General features: G+C 42.6%; 1 protein-coding gene across 1 annotated transcript in view; it reads left to right on the forward strand.

Annotated features, from left to right (window-relative positions):
- The window catches only part of Ncaph (non-SMC condensin I complex subunit H), a 37,536-nt gene that overhangs the window by 6,417 nt on the left and 10,175 nt on the right, over positions 1 to 20,944 (forward strand). The window contains exons 4-14 of the mRNA XM_090336105.1: positions 600 to 692; positions 986 to 1,124; positions 1,648 to 1,772; positions 6,972 to 7,161; positions 9,097 to 9,188; positions 9,946 to 10,157; positions 12,179 to 12,327; positions 13,056 to 13,162; positions 13,450 to 13,572; positions 18,712 to 18,822; positions 20,082 to 20,264. Coding sequence (XP_090192231.1) covers positions 600 to 692; positions 986 to 1,124; positions 1,648 to 1,772; positions 6,972 to 7,161; positions 9,097 to 9,188; positions 9,946 to 10,157; positions 12,179 to 12,327; positions 13,056 to 13,162; positions 13,450 to 13,572; positions 18,712 to 18,822; positions 20,082 to 20,264 — 1,524 coding nt within the window. The remainder of the gene's footprint in view (positions 1 to 599; positions 693 to 985; positions 1,125 to 1,647; positions 1,773 to 6,971; positions 7,162 to 9,096; positions 9,189 to 9,945; positions 10,158 to 12,178; positions 12,328 to 13,055; positions 13,163 to 13,449; positions 13,573 to 18,711; positions 18,823 to 20,081; positions 20,265 to 20,944) is intronic.

Genomic DNA, 20,944 nt, shown 5'->3' on the forward strand with positions numbered 1-20,944 from the left:
GGCTCCTGAGTTGCTGGATTGTAGGCATGAACCACTGGCCAGCTAGAATCATGGGAAACTAGCTCCTTTTTTCTGTGGAGGGTGTGTGATAATTATTTTATTCCCCGGTGTTGCTTCTTAATGCTGGTATATTTAGTGTACTTCTATAAGCATCTTTGGTGCTCCTCCTTACAGGTGGCCTGCTACCCACAGTAATCTATAGAGGTAAAGTGGTATAAATTTTGGAGCTCTGATTCTTATAGGTCAGATGATTGAAAAGTCACTCACCTGCCTACCACAGGCTCCTTCCCATAAAGTGGCAATAAGAATAGTATCTGTTTCATAGATTGTTCTGAGTATGATTGAATCCCTTCATGTATAGTAATTAGAGCGGGGCCAGTGCATTGTGAGTACTCAGTAACTGTGTTCTTACTCTTTAGACTGTAAAGAGTAAAGTATGTGTGTAGATTTGACTCTGTTGCTAAGTGTGGGTAGGAATTGAGATCAGTGGTAATGCTTGGGTATTCTTATATAGAAACTTACCTTCCTCTGTTCAGTGTAGCATTATTTTTGAGAGCCAAAACTAAATAACAAACCTTTCTACAATTTTCTGTTTTCAGAAAATCACTACCAAGAATGCTTTTGGCTTGCACTTGATTGATTTTATGTCAGAGATTCTTAAACAAAAGGACACAGAACCAACAAACTTTAAAGTAAGAAGGATATGCATTTTCTCTTACATGTGACTTAATTTTAAGTATTTCTGATGCTTAGCATAAACCAGTGAAATTCTGCAAATACTTTCCCATTGCAATAGTTGTTTTACTTTCTTTAACTGATGAAATGCAGAGGAGAGAGATATGTTTATTTCCCATCAGTTTTATGGGCATCTGTTACTTTGTTTTTCTAGGAACAGGTAAACATTTATGAGACTTGCTAGATTCTGCTTATTTAGTACTGCTTTCTTTCTGCATACTCATGAATATAGCTCTACTTGTTTGACTAGGTGGCTGCTGGCACCTTGGATGCCAGCACCAAGATCTATGCTGTGCGCGTGGATGCTGTCCATGCTGATGTATACAGAGTCCTTGGGGGGCTGGGCAAAGATGCACCAGCTCTGGATGAAGTAGAAAGCCATGATGCAGGTATGTGGGTTGGGATCTGGACTTACGGCGCTTATTTTCGTGTATTCTCAAGTAGTCATTTGAGTGACATTGGAGTCATAAAAAGTCAGTTATATCATGTAATTGAAAACATGACATTGCAGAGAAATCATTATTCATGATAATTGTTTTATTTGCTTCTTCTTCCCCCTCCTTTTCCTTTTCCTCTCCTTTAAGAGAATTTTACATGTTTAAATTGAGGCCATTCCTTTAGGTATTGTAGAACTTGAATTAGTAAAATCAGTCACTTGCTTCTGAGCAGTTCTTTTTTTTTTTTGCCAGCCCTGGGCTTGAGCTCAGGGCCTGAGCACTGTCCTTGGACTTTCTCAAGGCTAGAGCTCTACCACTTGAGCCTCAGCACCACTTCCGGCTTTTTTCTATATGTAGTACCAAGGAATCGAACCCGGGTCTTCATGCATGTTAGGCAAGCACTTTAACTACTAGGCCAAACTCCTGGCCCCTTCTGAGCAGTTCTTACAGTACATGGTCTTAATCTTTCTTGCAGATGGAAGTGCTACTGAAACAAGAACAACCAAAAAGGCCCCAAAGCCAAAGAAGAAGCATTCAAACAAAACCATTGAGCAGAATATAAACAACCTCAATGTCTCTGAAGCAGAGAGAAAGTGTGAGGTGAGGAAGTATATGCATACTATCGTCTCAGATCCTCAGGAGCTCAGACTTAGCAAAGCTAAGCCTGCCTTGCCAGTCTGTACTTGTTCAAGACTCAGGAAGTAAACTACTCACCTGGTATCCGTCACTATCATTCCTTAGCTTTATAATGATTGAAAGAGATTGAAAATCTGATGACCAAACATTTAATTTCCAAGTATATGTGGCAGAGGTGATGATAATGTTTATTGTGCTTTCCTGAGCTTATACTGTTTTAACTCTCATAGTCCTCAAGGTGTCCTTGTTACTTTAGTAAAGAGGAAACCAAAGCACAAAACTATTAAGTAATATGCCCAAGATAATATATCTAGTATAGGAGCTAGTATTTGAAGCTAAGTGGTCTTTCAAGCAGCCTTATTTTCTAGTAGGGCCTAAGAAATACATTAAGATTGCTTGTTAAAGTCGGTAATGTGATTTAGTGGTAGAGTGCTTGCCCAGCATTCACGAAGCCCTGGGTTTGATTCCTCAATGCTACATAAACAGAAAAAGCTAGAAGTGGCGCTGTGACTCAAGTGGTAGCCAAGAATTTTTTTTTCTTTCTTTCTCTCTTGTTTTTTTGGAGGTGTGTGTGTCATGGGGCTTGAATTTGGCCTCCGTGCTCTCCCTGAGCTCTTCAGCTCAAAGCTTTCACCCTACTGCTGGGCCTGGGCGTTGTCCCTGAGCTCTTCACCTCAAAGCTACCCTTGAGCCAAGCCCCACTTCCCATTTTTTGGAGGTTAATTGGAGATAAGAGTATCTACTCCTTTTGTACTTTTGTGCCTGAACTGACCTTCTGAGTAGTTAGGATTATAGGTATGAGCCAACTCCTTGGCCGTCCCCCCCCCAAAAAAAAGAATGTTAATAAGTAGGGCTGGAAGGTTAGCCTAGTGGTAGAGTCCTTGCCTAGCATGCACAAATTCCCTGGTTTGATCCACATACATAGAAAAGCTGGAAATGGCTCTGTGGCTCAAGTGGTAGAGCATTCACTAGCTTTAGTTAACAAGCATTGTTAGTTTAAAGTAAATAGTGTAATGATTTTGTTTTTGAAAATAGTGTTTTTAACTGGGTAAGATGGCACACTTGAAATCCTAGCTACTTGAGAGACAGATTGGTAGGGTCATAGTTCAAGCCTAGCCAGACACAGTAAGTTCCAAGACGCCATCTCAACCAATTAAAAAAACAAAAACTAGGCATAGTGGTGTTTACCTGGTATTCCAGCTCCTTGGAAAGTGTGAATAGGGCGACGGTGGTTCTGGCTGGCCCAGGCAAAAAATAAGACTCTTATTAACAAACTGCAGAAAGTGAAAAGGTATGGCTTAAGTGGTAGAGTGCCTGCCTGGCCTGCACAAGCCTCTGAGTTCAAACTCAGAGTGCCACATAAAAATAGGAAATAAAGCTGGGCATACTGGCTCACACCTGTAATCCTAGCTACTCAGGAGGCTGAGATCTGAGGATCAAGGTTCAACACCAGCTCAGGTACAAAAGGACCCTAGACTCGTATCTCCAATTAACCTCCAGAAAATGGGAAGTGGGGTTTGGCTCAAAGGTAGGGTAGTAGCCTTGAGCTGAAGAGCTCAGGGACAGTGCCCAGGCCCAAGGGTAGGGTGGTAGCCTTGAGCAGAAGAGCTCAGGACCAGTGCCCAGACCGAGTTCAAGCCCCATGACTGCCCCTACCCGCATCATGTTTATACTCCTAGCTACTCTGGGATGAGATCCTAGCTACTCAGCTGGCTGAGATCTGAGGACCATTGTTCAATGCCAGCCTGAGTAGGAAGGTCTGAGAGACTCTTAGCCAGAAGTAGAGCTATGAATCAAGTGGAACAGCGCTATTTTTTGAGAAAAAGAAGCTCAGGAACAGCACCCAGGCCATGAGTTCATGCCTCAGGACAAAAAAGGAAATAAACCAATGTTTTTAGGGCTGTCGGTAAACTCACATGTGTGAAATTCTGGGGTGTATATAAGAAGATTCTCAGAGTTGAAGGCTGTGACTCATGCCTATAATTCAAGCTATTTGGAAAGCTGAGATTGGGTGGTTTGTGGTTTGAGGTCAGCCCAGGCAGAATTTCTTTTCTTTTTTTTCCCCCCTCTCCTTCCCCCCCCCCCTTTTTGTCCTGGGGCTTGAACTTAGGGCCTGGGCACTGACCTTGAGCTTTCTCAAGGTTAGTGCTCTACCACTTGAGCCATGGTACCACAGCTCTGGTTTTTCTGTGTATGTGGAACTGAGGAATTGAACCCAGGACTTCATGCATGTTAGGCAAACATTTTACTGCTGGCCTGATATAAGATGTTGTATTATTTTCCTATTATATGTGCACACTGGCTGTATAGGTAGATGGTATAAAGTTCATATCCTGGTTCCTTGTGTTAGCTATGTCACTTGGGAAAGTACTCTGTTTCTGTTTACTGGAAAAACAGGCGAAACTGATCTCATCCACATTGAGTTTTGTATTAGTGGATCAGTTAATGTCAAGAAGCTTTATATATGGTAATATGCTAAACACACTTGAAGTGATGTTATTGATTTTAGGGATCCATAAAATCCTTTCTTTCTTTTCTTATCTTACCTTTCCTCCACCAGTTCTCTTTGTTTTCCCATTTAACAGGTAATCTGGAATTTAATCCGCTGTCATTCTTGCTTTTTCTTTTGGTTCTGTATTGAAATGTTCAAATTAATCAGGAATTATTAAGTATAAGACGACTGGAAATTCTGTTTTCCAGCCATTTCTTTCTTATCAGATGTGATTCTGAAAAAAGCTGACTTTCCCAGGCCTGTGCTAATTTCTCCTGTGGCTCTGAGGAAAGTTAGCTGTGAGTGTTATGTTCTGTAAGCCTGTGATTATAGACTGTGGAATGTTATGTCAAGTGAAATCAAAAGTCACAAGCCAGGCATGGTGGGCTTGTCCCTGTAATACTAGCTACTCAGGAGGCTGAGATCTGAGGATCTCGTTTCAAATCCAGCCCAGGCACTAAACTCTGTGAGACTCTTTATCTCCCATTAACCACTAGAAAATTGGAAATGGGACTGTGGCTCAATGGGTATAGCACTAACCTTGAGCTAAAGAGCTTAAACACAGCACCCAGGCCCAGAGTTCAAGCCCCATAACCCACAAAAAGAAAAGACATCAAGAATCATGAAGAAATATCATGAGCTCCAATCCTGGAAGGGATCTGCTGTCAATTTATACTAATAGTGCAACACATGGAAGAGTTAAAAAGGGGGAGGATTATTAGTGTTTAAAATTTGAAACATTTTATGTATTTATTTATTTTGTTGGTGGGGTTTGAACTCTGGACCGGGGCTTTGTCCCTAAGCTCTTCAGCTCAAGTCCTGGCACTCTATCACCTTGAGCCACAGCATCACTTCTGGGTTTCTGGTAGTTAATTGAAGATAAGAATCTCATAGACTTTTCCTGCCTAGGCTGTTTGCCCTGACCTTTGACTGTGGGGCTTGAACTCAGGTCCTGGGCTCTATCTCTGAGCCTCTCTGTGCATAAGGCCAGCACTCTACCACTTGAACCACAGAGCCTCTTCCGGCCTTTTCTGTTTATGTGGTACTGAGGAATGGAACCCAGGGCTTCATGCATGCTAGACAAGCACTCTGCCACTAAGTCATATTTCCACACCCTGACTGACACTTCTTTGCTCTGAACCTTGGACTCAAAAGTTTCATCTTTTGGGCAGGTGCAGTGGTTCACACCTGTAACCCTAGCTACTCAGGAGGCTGAGATCTGAGGATCAAGGTTCAAAACCAGCCTGGACACAGAAGGACTTGAGACTCTTCAATTAACCTCTAGAAAACGGAAGTGGGGCTTAGCTCAAGGGTAGGGCAATAGTCTTGAGCTGAAGAGCTCAGGGACAGCACCCAGACCAGTTCAAGCACCATGACCCACCAAAAAAAGATTTCATCTATCTAAACTGTACTGTCAATGATAATCCATTTTTCCATTGATTTACTCTGGACTATAACTGATCTGCTTGAAAGAACCACTGTCCTCACATAGACACAATATAGTTCTAGACAATAGTGAAGAAATAGTTGGGCATGGTAGGTCATATCTTTAATCCTAGCTACTTGTGAGGCAGAGATAAGAAGATACAGATTCAGTTTGGCCTAGTGGTTAAAGTGCTTGCCTAGCATGCATGAAGACCCGGGTTTAATTCCTCGGTACCACATGTACAGGAAAAAGCCTGAAGTGGTGCTGAGGCTCAAGTGGTAGAGCTCTAGCCTTGAGAAAGTCCAAGGACAGTGCTCAGGCCCTGAGCTCAAGCCCAGAACTGGCAAAAAAAAAAAAAAAAAAGAAGATAGAGATTCATTAACAGCTTAGAAAAAAAAGTTAGCAAGATCCTATCTCAGAAAAGCAAAAACAAGCCAGGACTGGCAGATTACCCAAGTGGTAGAGCACCTGCCTAGCAAATATGGGGCCCTGTTCATACTCCAGTACCACCCTTCCTTTAAAACCAAGCCAGGCTTGGGATTACATACTTTAGAGGCAAAGGAGGAAGATAGCTGTTTTAAGTCTGACCCAGACAAAAGTGCAAGACCCTATCTGGTAACAAACTAAATAAAAATGCTTCAATATTGCCAAAGTTTTAAAAAGGGGAAATTATTTTTTAGTGTTTTCAGATTTAATATGGGTCATAATGCAGTTTCCATGTGAACTCTGAAATGCTGAGTTTGGGTCTATATACATAAACTTCTCTGTAAAGGTCTCTAAACAAGTGGGAATGTGTAACTGGTTAACTTTTGGGAGGAAGGTAATGGGAGATCACCGGTGTTCTTAATTCTCACAGACTTTCCTGCCTGGACTGTCTGAACTTGGAGGATCTCAGCTTATCAGGTAGCTAGGATTACATACATGTGCCACATGTGCCACTTCCACAGTGGGCATTTTATACCTGGCCTCTTAGGAACAGTGACTTGTGGAAGGAGATCAGAAAAAGGATACCATGCATTGTAAATAATAAATGGGGTGGATACAGTGTATGCTTTTCACAGTGAACAGCTTGGAAAAGATAAGTTTATCTATCCAACCCTTATGATGGATGAGACAGCCTCTCCCCTTTTTGATTATGTGCAGCCCCGTGGATATACCTGCAGATGAGCAGGGTCTAATGCTTGAGAGTTTGCATTTCTTCCATTGCCTACCATGATTCCTTGATTCCCTTTCTTTTTGTACTCAGGTTGATCCCATGTTTCAGAAGACTGCAGCTTCATTTGATGAGTGCAGCACAGCGGGAGTATTTCTCTCCACCCTTCACTGCCAGGACTATAGAAGCGAGCTACTTTTTCCTTCTGATGTCCAGATCCTCTCCTCTGAAGAACCACTTGAGTTACCAGATTTAGGTTCTGTAGAAATGACAGATTTAAAAGGTACATTTAACTATGATACAGTTCTCATGGACTTTCCTGCCTGGGCTAGCTTTGAATTTCATTCCTCAGTTCTCAGCCTCTCAAGTAGACTAGGATTACAAGCATGAGCCACCAGAGCCTGGCATTTTCTTCTTTTTTTGAGACAGGGTCTTACTATATAGCCGAGATTAGCCTCAAACTCAAGATTCTCCCGGTTTAACCTCTAAGGTTGGGAATACAAATGCGCTCCACCTACCACCCACAGATTTAGGTCACGTGTGTGTCCGTGTCTCTGTCCGTGTCCATGTCCCTGTCCATGTCTGTACACACCAGCACCATAACTTGAATGCTTGGGTGCTGTCCCTTAGCTTTTTTGCTCGAGGCTAGTGTTCTTCCACTTGAGCCACACCTCCACTTCTAGCTCTTTGGTGGTGAGTCTTGCCTGAGCTGGCTTCAAACCACAATCCTTAGATTTCAGTCTCTTGAGTAAGATTACACTGGCATCTAGCTTAGGTCACTTGTGTAAACGAGCTAGAAGTTTCTTCTGCAGTATAGAGGCTAGTCATTGCTTCCTGGTTTCTATGGCCTCTGTACCTCCAGCATCCACTGGTCAGCACTGGTCATCCATAGTCAGGCTCTCTTTAGTAAGTCTGGATTTTGGAATGAGGTTTAAAGAGACCTCTATCTAGCCAGAGAGGCCTTTTGTTGGTGGTGGTTGTAGGCCTTGTACTCAAGGCCTGATTGCTGTCCCAGGGCTTTTTTGCTCAAGGCTAGTCCTCTGCCACTTTGAGTCATGGTACCACTTCCCATTTACTGGTGGTAAACTGGAGATAAGTGTCTCTTAGACTTTCCTGCTCAGGCTGGGTTCACACTGAATCCTCAGGTCTCAGCCTCCTGAGTAGCTAGGATTATAGGCTTCAGCCGCTGGCACCTGACTTAAGGACTTTTTACTTGTTCTCAGTCTAAGCAATCTTAAGGAAAAGGGGGAATAATAAATTGTTTTCCAAGATTTGCAGCAGTTAAGAAACAACCTGTTCCTACTGTCAGTCAACTTAATGCCAAATTGCTAAATATTTAACACCTTCCAAATTCTTCTTCACCTTGACTCGGGGGATCTTCCGAAGATGTTGTGATGGGAAACGTGGTGTAAAGACTAGGCATCTGCAGCGTGTCACCTGCGTGTACCTGTGATTCCCTGTGTGTTGAATGAAGTTGGTCTTCCCCCTTTGAGCAGGGCCAAACAGATGTTATAGCATCTGTTTCTACCTCAATTTGTGCTAGCTGTCTGTTTTTCTCAAATTTAGCCTTTCCCTGGGGCTCTGATCTGTGAGGTAGGTCATCTGGAACTTGTTTTGTGTGGGAGTAAAAGTAGGGACCATTATATGCTTATGTATTGCATGTGCTTTTAAGAGGAAGTGTTTTGGGGTTCCCAACTATCAATGCTATCAGTGTCTGGGTTAGGGGTTTTTGTTTGTGTGTGTGGGTTGTGGGGCTTAAATTCAGCTTGAGCAATGTCCCTGAGCTCTTCAGCTCAAGGCTACCACCCTACTCCTGGAGCCAAGCCCCACTTCCCATTTCCTAGAGATTAATTGGAGATAAGAGTCTCAGGTCCTTTTGTGCCTGGGCTGGCTTTGAACCTTGATCCTCAGATCTCAGCCTCCAGAGTAGCTGGAATTACAGGCATGAGCCACTGCACCCAGCTGCATTAGGTTTTTCCTCCAGCATTTTATTGACTCTGGGAATTACAGTGTATAAGCGGACTCTAATGTGGTGTGCACCTGTGCATTTGCTTGCTTCCCTGGAACAGCCTGGTCCACAGAAGGTGATGGCCAGTCAGCATTGCTTCTGCTGGAGAACAGTGAGAAGATTATCCCTCTCATCCCTGTTTTCCCCATTACGTCATTGTAGAGGAATAGACTTCATCCACCTCTAATCTCTGGTTTGCTGTCCCTCCAGAACCCTTGCAGCAGTGTGTGGAAGATCGCCAACTCTGCCCTTCCTTGGCTGGGTTCCAGTTTACTAAATGGGACAGTGAAACACATAATGAGGTGTGGTTTACTTTTGGACTCAGGGCATTTCTCCAGTGGTTCGTGGTTTCAGTTAGATGGCCGAATACTAGTTCTACCCAGTGGGAACCAAAACTGTGGCATCATTTTTACTTAGCTATGAATACAGAAAATATTTCCTTTGGCATTTCTATAGAGAGTGGGTCAGGGTGGGGTTGTGAACTCAAGAAGGACTGTCTTAGAATTGAATGGTTTCTAAGGTCAGCTTATGTCCCTTCTTCTGCTTCCCTATTAATGGACAGGGTTTTTGTTTTGTTTTGTTTTTTGTTTTGTTTTTTATTAGATTTTTCTCTTGAGTGTGGTTATCCAAGTTGCCTCTGGTCTTAGGATAATGTCAAGCTCAAAGCATTTCCGGCTCTTTGGAGTTAAGTCTCTTGGTACATAGTTTCTTGAGAAGTTGTCATGTGTAAAGCCTTCTTCTGTGTATTTTTAGCAAGACCCCTTTAACCTACTAACTACAACTTCCAAAAGAAATGTTACCATGGAAAACTGGTTTTTCCAAACATACAATTAATGGATACAGATTCCTGGTTCCTGGTTTACAAAATGTGCCTGACACAATACAGCTTCATCCTGTTCTGCACAATGTAAACTTCCTCAGTGACTACTCTCATGAGCGCAGTGGTTCTTTCTGGGAGCTGGGGGGCAGGGAGAGAGAAGTTAGAAACTGAAATGTGAACTGGGGTGAGCTGGGCAATCACAGGAATGAGAACTAGAGAATCTTCCTTTGTTCCTATAGTCTGTGTCAGCTCTTGTTGACAAATTTAAGAAGAATGATCAGGTATTTGACATTGACGCTGAGGTTGAGGAGAACGAAGCCAGGGACTTCCTGGATGGACGGCAGGAGGAGGACTTTTATGCCAGTGATGAACAAGAAGACCATTCTCCTCCAGCTGGGGATAGTGAAGAATTCCAGAGCTGGAAGAAGCCCTGCCAGGTCCAAAGCTGCCAGTAAGTCTCTCAGGGTCCCGGGAAGTTTTCAGAGGCCTTTTTTTTTTTATTTTTTCCCCCTTTGCCAGTTCTGGGGCTTGAAGTCAGGGCCTGGGTACTGCCTGAGCTTTTTTTGCTTAAGACAAGCACTATACCATTTGAGCCACGGCACCACTTCCAGCTATTTCTGTTTATGTGGTACTGAGGAATTGAACCCAGGGCTTCATGCATGCTAAGCAAGCATTCTAACACTAGGCCACACTCCAGGCCCTGATGAACTTTTTTTTTGGTCAGTTCTGGGACTTGAACTCAGGGCCTGAGCACTGTCCTTGGACTATCTCAAGGCTAGGTAGAGCTCTACCACTTGAGCCATACCAGCTTTTTTTCCTATGTATGTGGTACTGAGGAATCGAACCTGGGTCTTCATGCATGCTAGGCAAGCACTCTACCTCTAGACCAAACTCCCAGCCCACCTCTTTTAAACTATATTTTCACATGTCAGAGACATTAGGGAGGTAACTCAGAGGGAGTTATAGAGTTATAATAACAGTTTTAGCAGCTCTCGTGTGTGTGTGTGTGGGGGGGTATGTGTGTGTGTAGTTTTGGGTTTTTTTTTCCTTTTTTTTTTTTTTTGCTAATCCTGGGGCTTGAACTCTGGCCCTAGGTGTTGTTCCTGAGCTTCTTTTACTCAAGACTAGTGCCAACCACTTTAGCCACAATGCCACTTGCAGTTTTTTCTGAGTAGTTTATTAGAGATAAGAATCTCAGGCTTTTCTGCCCAGGCTGACTTGAAACTATGATCCTCAGATCTCAGCTTCCTGAGTTTCTAGGGTTATGACATGAGCTACCTGCACTGGCTTCAAACTTAATTTCTAAGGGAGCTGAGTGTGGTGGTTCATGTGCATAATCCCAGATGTTCAGGAGTAGAAAGGAGAGGATTGCAGTTTAAGTCCAATCTGGCAAAACACTAGACCCTATCTCAAAGACAAGCTAGGAATGAAAGTGCATACCTGTAATCCCAGCAACATGGAAGGTAGAGGAGATATGAGGATCTCAGTCCAAGGCCAACCTGGGTAAAAAGTATTGGGGCTGGGAGTTTAGCCTAGTGGTAGAGTGTTTGCCTAGTATACACAAAGACCCAGGTTGGTACCACAAACATAGAAAAAAGCCAGAAGTGGTGCTGAGGCTCAAGTGGTAGATCTCTAGCCTTTAGAAAGCCCAAGGACAGTGCTCAGGCCTGGCCAAAAAAAAAAAAAAATGTATTAGGACTTTATCTGAAAATAAACAGAAGTAAAAAGATTGGGGCCGGGAGTTTGGCCTAGTGGTTAAAGTGCTTGCCTAGCATACATGAAGACCCGGGTTCGATTCCTCGGTACCACATACATAGAAAAAAGCCGGAAGTGGTGCTGAGGCTCAAGTGGTAGCGCTCTAGCCTTGAGAAAGTCCAAGGACAGTGCTCAGGCCCTGAGCTCAAGCCCAGGACTGGCAAAAAAAAAAAAAGAAGTAAAAAGATGTAGCTCAAGAGATTAGAGTACTAGAGTACCTGCTTAGCAAGCACAAAGCCCTGAGTTCAAATCTAGTTCTGGGAGGGAAAAAAAACTGAAATCAGAAGAAAGGAAATATAAGTACACACAAACACCTTAATTTCTTTCTAACTCCATTACCAAGTGAAAATATTGGCACTTTATAAAGTGCTTTAAAATATCCAGTGTAGGGTAGGGGTGGGGGGGGGGAAATGGGGACCAAGACATGAGAAAGGGTATCAATGTATGTGAAGTAATGCACCTTCTATCTGGTGTATTAATTACAGTTAAAGGTATATGAAAAAAAATCCAATGTATAGATATGAATGTGTTATGAAACAAAGAGAAGCAAAGTTACTGGAAAAGTAAAAACCAAGGTATTGTTAATGAAGGATTTATATTGAACTTACTTAAGAAATGCTGCTCCTTTTGTGCAAAGGAAATATTAGTTACTATGTCCACTGACATCGTAGTGTTCTTTACATGTAAATACAAACACGTGACTTGTGTGCATTACAGGACGGAAATGATTTCCCTTGGAGATGGAGACATTGGCACCATGTGTCCCTTTCTATCCATGAAACCTGGAGAATATTCCTATTTCAGTCCCCGGACCATGAAGATGTGGGCTGGTCCAGAACACTGGCGATTTAGGCCTCGACACAAGCGTATGTACTTCTAGGTGGAACTTTTAAGAGAATAGGCAGGTGTTGTAGCTGACCAGCTGGCCAGTCAGCCAAGTGCCAGTCACTGTCCTTTTACATCTGCATACAAGCTGAAGAAGTAGAAATGAGCCAGCCTCCATTTTGGCCAGTTTTCCTGGCTTGGTATAAAGGGTCAGTTAAAATTGACGTACTGAGTTGGGTGCCGGTGGCTTATACCTATAATCCTAGATACTCAAGATCTGATGATTACAGTTCAAAACCATCCTGGGCAGGAAAAATCCATGAGTCTCTTATTTTCAGTTAGAAAACCCAAAGTAGAGCTATAGCTTAAAATGGTCAGCACTAGCCTTGAGTAAAAAAGCTGAGGGACAGTGCCCAGTCCTGGGTTGAAGCCCCACAGCTGACAAAAAAAAAAAAAAGTTGACCTACCGAGAAGAGTAAATAACCTTAGAGTCAGGAGTACTGAAATCCCACGATTTCACGCTGCTTCTTAGTGTCAGCATGCTTTCCAACAGTGGGAGTGACCACAGGGTCTTAGAGGACCTAGGAAGTCAATGCACACGGAAGCAGAGCAGCCCTCTAAGCAAGCTTTGCATGCTTGGCTGTGGTGACGCTCAGCTGTAAGTGTTGCCTGTGCTCAGCGAGGCTGACAATAGATTCTGTGAACTGAGGAAGTGGCCTGGGCCATGTTGCGAGGTGGTCAGCATTGCCGTCTATGTTCATTTCTGCAGAAGAATCTACATCTCAATCAGAGAACAGAAAGAAGAGTACAAAGAAAGACTTTGAAATTAACTTTGATGATGATGTTGACTTCGATGTGTATTTTCGAAAAACAAAGGTCTGTATTTGAATTATTAGCAGCTATGATTTCTGAAATTATTCTATGTACCTCTTTTAGAAGGGATTTTAGAAAAGTGGTGCTGTGGCTCAAAGAGGTCCCCTAAAAGGACCATTGAGAAATAGTCTCGGACTCTACCACAGGAATAATAAAAATAATGTCTTGAAAAATAATACACAGACCATGAGATCTCAGATGATAGACTACTGTTGTCCAAACCCTTCCCACAATCCTTTAATAAAAAGAAAAGACACAAATGCTTTATAAAACTTGTTTTTAATGACTAGGTTGCCACTGTTTTGACCAAGACCACGTTGGAGAACCAGAACTGGAAAGCCACCACTCTTCCTACAGATTTCCACTATGAGATTGATACTCTCGTCCAGCTTCATCTCAAACCAGGCATAAGGGTAAGATGGTTCCACAGTTCATTCCAGTTGCTCTTGTATCTATTAATCTCTTGTGCAGTATCAACTGGCTGATAATGTGAGTGCCACACTTTTGTAATGTCTGACCCTCATAAATTTATTTATTTATTTATTTTGCCAGTCTGGGCCTGGCCTCAGGGCCTGAACAGAGTCCTTGGACTTTCTCAAGGCTAGAGCTCTACTTGAACCTCAGCACCACTTCTGGCTTTTTTCTATGTATGTGGTACCGAGGAATCAAACCCGGGTCTTTGTGCATGCTAGGCGAGTACTTTACCACTAGGCTGACTCCCATAGTCAGTTTTTCATCAATGTGGCAAACACCTGACTAAAGCTATTTAAAAGAGAAAGGATTATCTTGGCTCAAGGTTCAAAGCTTTATATTCCATAGCTGGCACCATTGTTTCTGGGCAGAGCATACAGCTGAATGATATGGAGCATAGATATTCATCTCCTGCAGGCCAGGAAGCAGAGAGACAGACAAGAAAGGGAGAGTACAAGGTATACTCTGAAAAGGCACTCCTTCAGTGCCCTGCTTCTCCAAGTAGGCCCTACTTTCTAAAATTCTACAAACTCCCAATGGATTATTCAAATTTTAATTTCATCAATGGATTAAATCAGAGTCCACGGTGTAGTTGCCATAGATACCCAGAAATGGGCTTTACTGATAGACATCTAGACCTATCAGGTTGATTATTAAGATAAATCACCATGGTAATTGACATTTCCAGAGGTGAAATTGGTAGAAGAAAACTATTTCACTCTAGGATCTTGTTTTTTTGTTTCTCTGTTGTTTTTTCTTCCCAGCATTCATTTATTTTTACTAAGGTTTGAACTCGAGCCTTATGCTTTGTAGGCAAGGCACTTGAACTATATCTCCTGCCCTTTTGGCTTTGGAATAGAGTCATATTTATGGCACAACCATGCCCATCTTTTTATTGGTTGGCTGGGGAGTCCTAAACTTTTTGCCCAGGCTGTCTTCAAACCACTATCCTACCATTCTCTGACTCTCAGGATTACACGTGAGCCATTGTACCTGACTCCTAATTGGAAACTCCTAATTGTATAGCACAAGTTTTTGCTATCCTTAGGATTCAGTTTCACTGTGTGAAGCCAAATACCCAGGCTTCCACAGAGCCACATTAGTAAGTGGACTAATAATCATTAGAAGTTTGGCTAGAGATAAGTTAGCAAATGCCTAGGAAGTGTTAGAAGTAGAGAGGGACTTAGAAGTTGTGTCATAGAAGGAAGAGTAGAAAAAAGTCAGGACACCAGGCACTGTCCTTGGACACTTTTTGCTCAAGACCACTGCTCTACCACTTGAGCCACAGCACCACTTCTGGCTTTTTCTGTGTATATGGTACTGAGGAATCTAGCCCAGGGCTTCGTGCATGCTAGGCGAGCACTCTACCACTAGGCTATGTTCTTGGCCTGGAAACTCCTGTTTTCTTAACACCATTATTTTTTGTCTAGTACTTTTTATTTCTATTACAAAAGCATTGGGAATTTTGAAGCCAGGTACCAGTGGCTTCAAAACCCTAGCTACTCAGGAGACTGAGATCTGGAGGATCAAGCTTTGATACCAGTCTAAGTAGAAAAGTCTAGGAGACTTGATCTCTAACTCACAAAAAGCCAGACCGGAGCTGTGGCTTATGTAGAATATCAGCCAAGCAAAGCAAACTGGGCAATTGAGAGGCTAGCCCTGAGTTCAAACTCCAGTACTGCCTCCCTCAGCCCCTGAGCCCCACAAAAGCATGGTGAGTTTGGGGAGTTGGTTTTGAAATATAAGCTATATTAGAATAATCAAAAGTAGTTCTGTAAATGAGCATTCTTCTGACTACATTTTCCCTTCTTAAGAGATACATTTTATGTACCAATCATGGGCTGTAAGACCTGCAAATATTTGAACAGCTGTGGCTACTAAGTATTGCTGAAAGAGAAAGAACAGTTCTATAAGTCACAAGGAGATAGAAAGAGGACCCCGAATGTAATTAGGGGAAAAGCTGGTATTGTACCCGAATTCCTAGAACCTCGAAAAGACCACCAGAGGGCACAGTCAAAGCTAAAAAGCAGGGGTCGTTTTATTTACTCGTCTAGACTCGGGCCTCCGCGTACCAGCAGCCGGCAACGCTGAAAATGCCCTGAGCAAGAACTTTACACTGCTTTTATAGGGAAAGTACAATTACCTGATTGGCTATTTAACTCAAACCACTGGTCGAATCAGAGCTCAGGTGTCTAACCACTGAGCACCAAGCTGTTACCACCTGGGGTTCAAGTACAAGGGCCCTAAACAAGGGGGGGGAGGGGGTCATTCCCAGAACATGGAACAATCTTGGCACAACACTGGGTCCCCTGTAAGAGACAATGCTTGCCTCTCCATGAGGAGTCAGGCTACCTGTAAAATGGGATGATAGGTTTTCTATCGGAATTAAGTAAAACAAGTTGACTTGCAGAAAGCTACAAGCATACATAGTCAGGGGTTCACGACTTTAGTTTTGCTTTTAGTAAAGGACTCATTTTTTTCTTCAAATAAAACAATATGGGCTGGGAGTTTGGCCTAGTAGTAGAGTGCTTGCCTAGCATGCACGAAGACCTGGGTTCGATTCGTCGGTACCACATACATAGCAAAAAGCCGGAAGTAGTGCTGAGGCTCAAGTGGTAGAGTGCTAGCCTTGAGAAAGACAAAGGACAATGCTCAAGCCCTGAGCCCAGGAATGGCAAAAAAAAAAAAAAAAAAAAAACCCAAAATAAATAAAACTATAGAAGACACAGATACAAATCAGAAGTGGAGGTGGGCTGGTTCATTTTATTTTATTTTTTTTTTTGCCAGTCCTGGGCTTGAGCTCAGGGCCTGAGCACTGTCCTTGGGTTTTTTCTCAAGGCTAGAGCTCTACCACTTGAGCCTCAGCACCACTTCTGGCTTTTTTCTATGTATGTGGTACTGAGGAATCGAACCTGGGTCTTCATGCATGCTAGGCAAGCACTTTAACCACTAGGCCAAACTCCCGCCCCCCTGGTTCATTTTATTGAGTAGAGGCTCTGAACCCTGCTCCCCTGGCCTGCTCTAGGATGTTGAAATTTGCTCAGATTAAATAACTTTCCAGGGTTATCTAGCTTTAACATTGGAGGAAATTGAACATAAGAATTCAGCTTGAAGCTGGGAGTGGTGGCTCATATCTGTAATCCTAGAAGGCTGAGATCTGAGGATCAAGGTTCAAAGCCAGTCTAAAGACCAAGAGACTCTTTTTGCTAGTTCTGGGGACTGAACTCAGGGCCTGCACACTGTCCTTGGGCTTTCTCAAGGCTAGAGCCCTACCACTTGAGCCACATCACCACTTCCGGCTTTTTCTATATACATAGTGCCTAGGAATTGAACCTGAGTCTTTGTGCATGCTAGGCAAGTACTCTACCACTAAACCAAACTCCCAGCCCAAGACCAAGAGACTCTATCTCCAATCAACCACTAGAAAACTGGAACTGGTGCTGTGGCTCCAAGGGCAGGGCAGTAGCCTTGAGCTGAAGAGCTTAGGGACAGCCTCCAGGCCCAGAGTTTTAGCCCCACAACCGACAAAAACAAAAACAAGAATCCGGCTTTGGCCTAGTGGTAAGAGTGTTTGCCTAGCATGCACAAAGACCCGGATTCGATTCCTCGATGCCATGTACATAGAAAAAAAAAGCCGGAAATGGTTCTGTGGCTCAAGTGGTAGAGCTCTAGCCTTGAGAAAGCCCAAGTACAGTGCTCAGGCCCTGAGTTCAAGCTCTGGGACTACAAAAAATAAATAAATAAAAAGAATCCAACTTGATTCTTATGTGCAATTCTTTTTTTCATATATTTTTTATTGTAATTAATAGAAGGGTTACATTATATTCGCCAGTTAGAGGGTGCATTAATTCACATACATTGATACCCTTTCTCATGTTCTTATGTGCAATTCTTACGCTCAATCAACTCCTCTAAACATTTAAAATACAATTTAGCTAAATGAATTTCAGAAAATGGAAACAAGGGATTTTATTGTTGTTAGTGGTGGTGGTAGTGTTTGATTTTTCTCTCGCTCTTTTTTTTTTTTTTTTTTTTTGCATTTTTAGGTGGGCAAAAGGGGCACAAAAAGGAAGGGAGGAAGGGTAAACAAATGCAATCATGATATTCAGTATACACTACATGGAAAATTAACTGTGCAACTTGTAGAAAAGGACAAGTAGAATAGACTGGAGGAAAGCAAAGGAAGGGGTAACATTGTCTAAAAGAGAAATGTTCTACTGGGTGCCAGTGGCTCATGTCTATAAACCTAGCTATCTGAGGATCACAGTTTGAAGTTAGCCCAGGTTGGAAAGTTCTTGAGATTCTCATCTCCAATTAACCATCAGAAAATCAGTAGTACTGTGTCTGGAAGTAGTAGAGTTCTACCCTTGAGCAAAAGAGCTTAGGACAGCGCCCTGAGTTCAGCTTTATGGTGGACCAAAAACTAAAAGAACAAAGGCCATAAGTGTGATTTAGTGGTAGCATGCATGAAGCTCTGGGTTTGATTCCTTGGTATTACATACACAGAAAAAGCCAGAAGTGGTGCTGTGGCTCAAGTGGCAGAGAGCTAGCCTTGAGCAAAAGAGCTTAAGGACAGTGTCCAGACTGAGTTCAAACTCCAGGGGTGGCAAAAAAAAAGAAATGTACTCTTTACCTGACTTACGAAATGAATGGTATCTTCTGTGTATAATTTTTTGTTTGTTTAATGTATTTTAATAGCAAACTTACAGGAATAACACAGGAGACAGACCTTAAAAATGTGTACAATATTTTAATAGCAATAAAATTATATTTAAAAAACATCAAGCTTGGGCCAGGAGTTTGGCCTAGTGGTAGAGTGTTTGCCTAGCATGCACGAAGACCTGGGTTCAATTCCTTGGTACCACATACATAGCAAAAGCCAGAAGTGGTGCTGTGCACCAAGTGGTAGAGCTCTAGCCTTGAAAAAGCCTAAGGACAGTGCTTAGGCCCTGAGTTCAAGCCCTGGGACTGGGAAAACAAAACAAACAAACAAAAAAAAATCAAGCTTGATTTCCCCAGCCTCATTCAGTAGCTGCTTATCTAAAAATTGCTTTTTGCATTTTTTCTTTCTTGTTGTCTAGGTTCTTAAGATGGCCCAGGGCCAGAAGGCCAAGACTGAGCACTATGAAGACATTGAAGACTATGATTACAATAATCCTAATGATACCTCCAACTTCTGCCCTGGACTACAGGTAAAGAGGAGAAGAGCTCTATCATTTCTAAATAGATGATGCTTTCTTCCATTTTTAATGTGGATTTTCTGGTTCCAAGGGATGCTTCAGTGTAGGAAACACTCAGCTGTGGCCTAACTTTCCTCATACTTTATGATATGCGTCAAGTAGTGGACATTATTTGCTAAATGAGTCAACAAATGTGTAGTCTAACCTGGGCTACACAGCACTAATCCTGGCTGTTTTGTGATTTCAGAGGAATATTCAGGTAATTCTCTTCCTGCTATTTAAGTAGCTGATATTTTGGCTGAATGACAAAACAGACAGGTGATGGTGATGTGATCAAGAGGACAGTTTTCAGCTATATCTCAGGAAAGCAGGCTTTCCTGATTTTAATTCTACATGGTTAGCTTATTGTGAACTTACACAGCCACTCTTCGACTTTAGTTCATGGTTTATAGTAGTAATTTCTATTTCTCATTTAGTTAATCTAATGAGGCAATGAATGTAAGTATCAGAAAGGAAGAGACTATAGGACTCCTTTCTGTCCTCTGTGGGTAGGGAAATAGAAAAGAACTGGAAGAATAACTTATTCTTCTGCTTACTTATCCTTGGAAAAGAGGTTGGCTGATACATTTTAGTGAAAATTCAGCTTGACTCTTGGCCAGTGCTTGTAAAATTTCAGCATGCGTGAGAATCACCCAAAATGCTTGATGAAAGACTTCGTCCACCCCATTCACAGCTCTGCCCTGAGATTCTCATGCATGTACTCTGGGCTTGGTTCTGTGACTGGCTTTCTCACTGACTCCAGACACTCCTTGCTGCCCAACAGACAACTCTTGAAATCTGCCCTGCTTTTTTTGTAAGGCTAGAGATAAAAGTCTTACTCTTGTGCTTTAACCAATGAAGTAGACCTTTTGCCCCTTTTGCTCTTTTGGTGAGGGCACCAGTAATGTCTCTAGTATTTCAGGAAAATTTTCTGTAAAATCAAATTTTCAACTGACTGGAAAAGTTAAGTGGACATTGAAATTGTGATTATTGAAATCCTTTAACCTCTGCTTTACAGGGCTGGGGATAATAACAGATACTTAGTAAGGCTCATGAGAAACAGGAAGAAATGAAAAAAAAATCCATCTTGGTGTGACTCAATGAGTTTCAGATTAACAGACTCTCAGATGGTCTGTTCTTGCCTTGTACACTTTACACTTCGAGTCTGTTGCAGGGATGTTTCTAAGACCTGATAGCCTCTGCCAAACTTGAAGAGCTGTTTCCTTGTCCAGGCTGCTGACAGTGATAGTGAAGAGGCAGACAATCTGTTTGAGGGACCAGTTGGGACCTTTGACGTCACATCGTATCCCTGCCATACACCAAAGACAGCACAAGAGAATGGTGACACTCCTGCAAATGAAGGAATAGATATCACCACATATGGGGAATCAAACCTGGTGGCTGAGCCTCAGAAGGTAAGAATGAAGCAGATGAAATTGTGGGTGAAATCCGTTTAACTTGCCTCCTTGTCAGCTCTTACTGAAGCTTGAACTCAGGGCCTTGTGCTTACTAGGCAAGTGCTCGACTTCTTGAGCCATTCCTCTAGTCCTTTTTGCTTTAGGTTTTTTTGGTGGGTTATGGGGCTTGAACTCAGCCTGGGTGCTGTCCCTGAGCTCTTCAGCTCAAGGCTATCACCCTACCCTTGAGCCAAACCTTGCTTCCCATTTTCTAGAGGTTAGTTGGAGGTAAGGGTCTCAGGTCCTTTTGTGCCTGGGCTGGCTTTGATCCTTGATCCTCAGATCTCAGCTTCTTGAGTAGCTAGGATTATAGGTGTGAGCCACAATGCCCAGCTAGGCTTTTTTTTTTATTATTGTAATTAATAAAAGGGTTACATGATATTTGCCAGATAGAAGGTGAATTAATTCACATACATTGATACCCTTTCACATGTCTTGGTACCCATTACGCTCCCCCCCCACCCCATCCCTCCCCCCCTTTTTTTTTCTTTTTCTTTTTTTTTTTTTTTTTTTTTTTTTCCAGTCCTGGGCTTAAGTTCAGGGCCTGAGCACTGTCCTTAGATTTTCTCAAGGCTAGAGCCTTAGCAGCACTTCTGGCTTTTTTCTATGTATTTGGTCCTAAGGAATTGAACCGGGTT

Source organism: Megascapheus bottae, chromosome 7 (assembly GCF_031878675.1).
Source record: "Megascapheus bottae isolate mThoBot1 chromosome 7, mThoBot2.hap1, whole genome shotgun sequence".
Classification (NCBI taxonomy): Eukaryota; Metazoa; Chordata; class Mammalia; order Rodentia; family Geomyidae; genus Megascapheus; species Megascapheus bottae.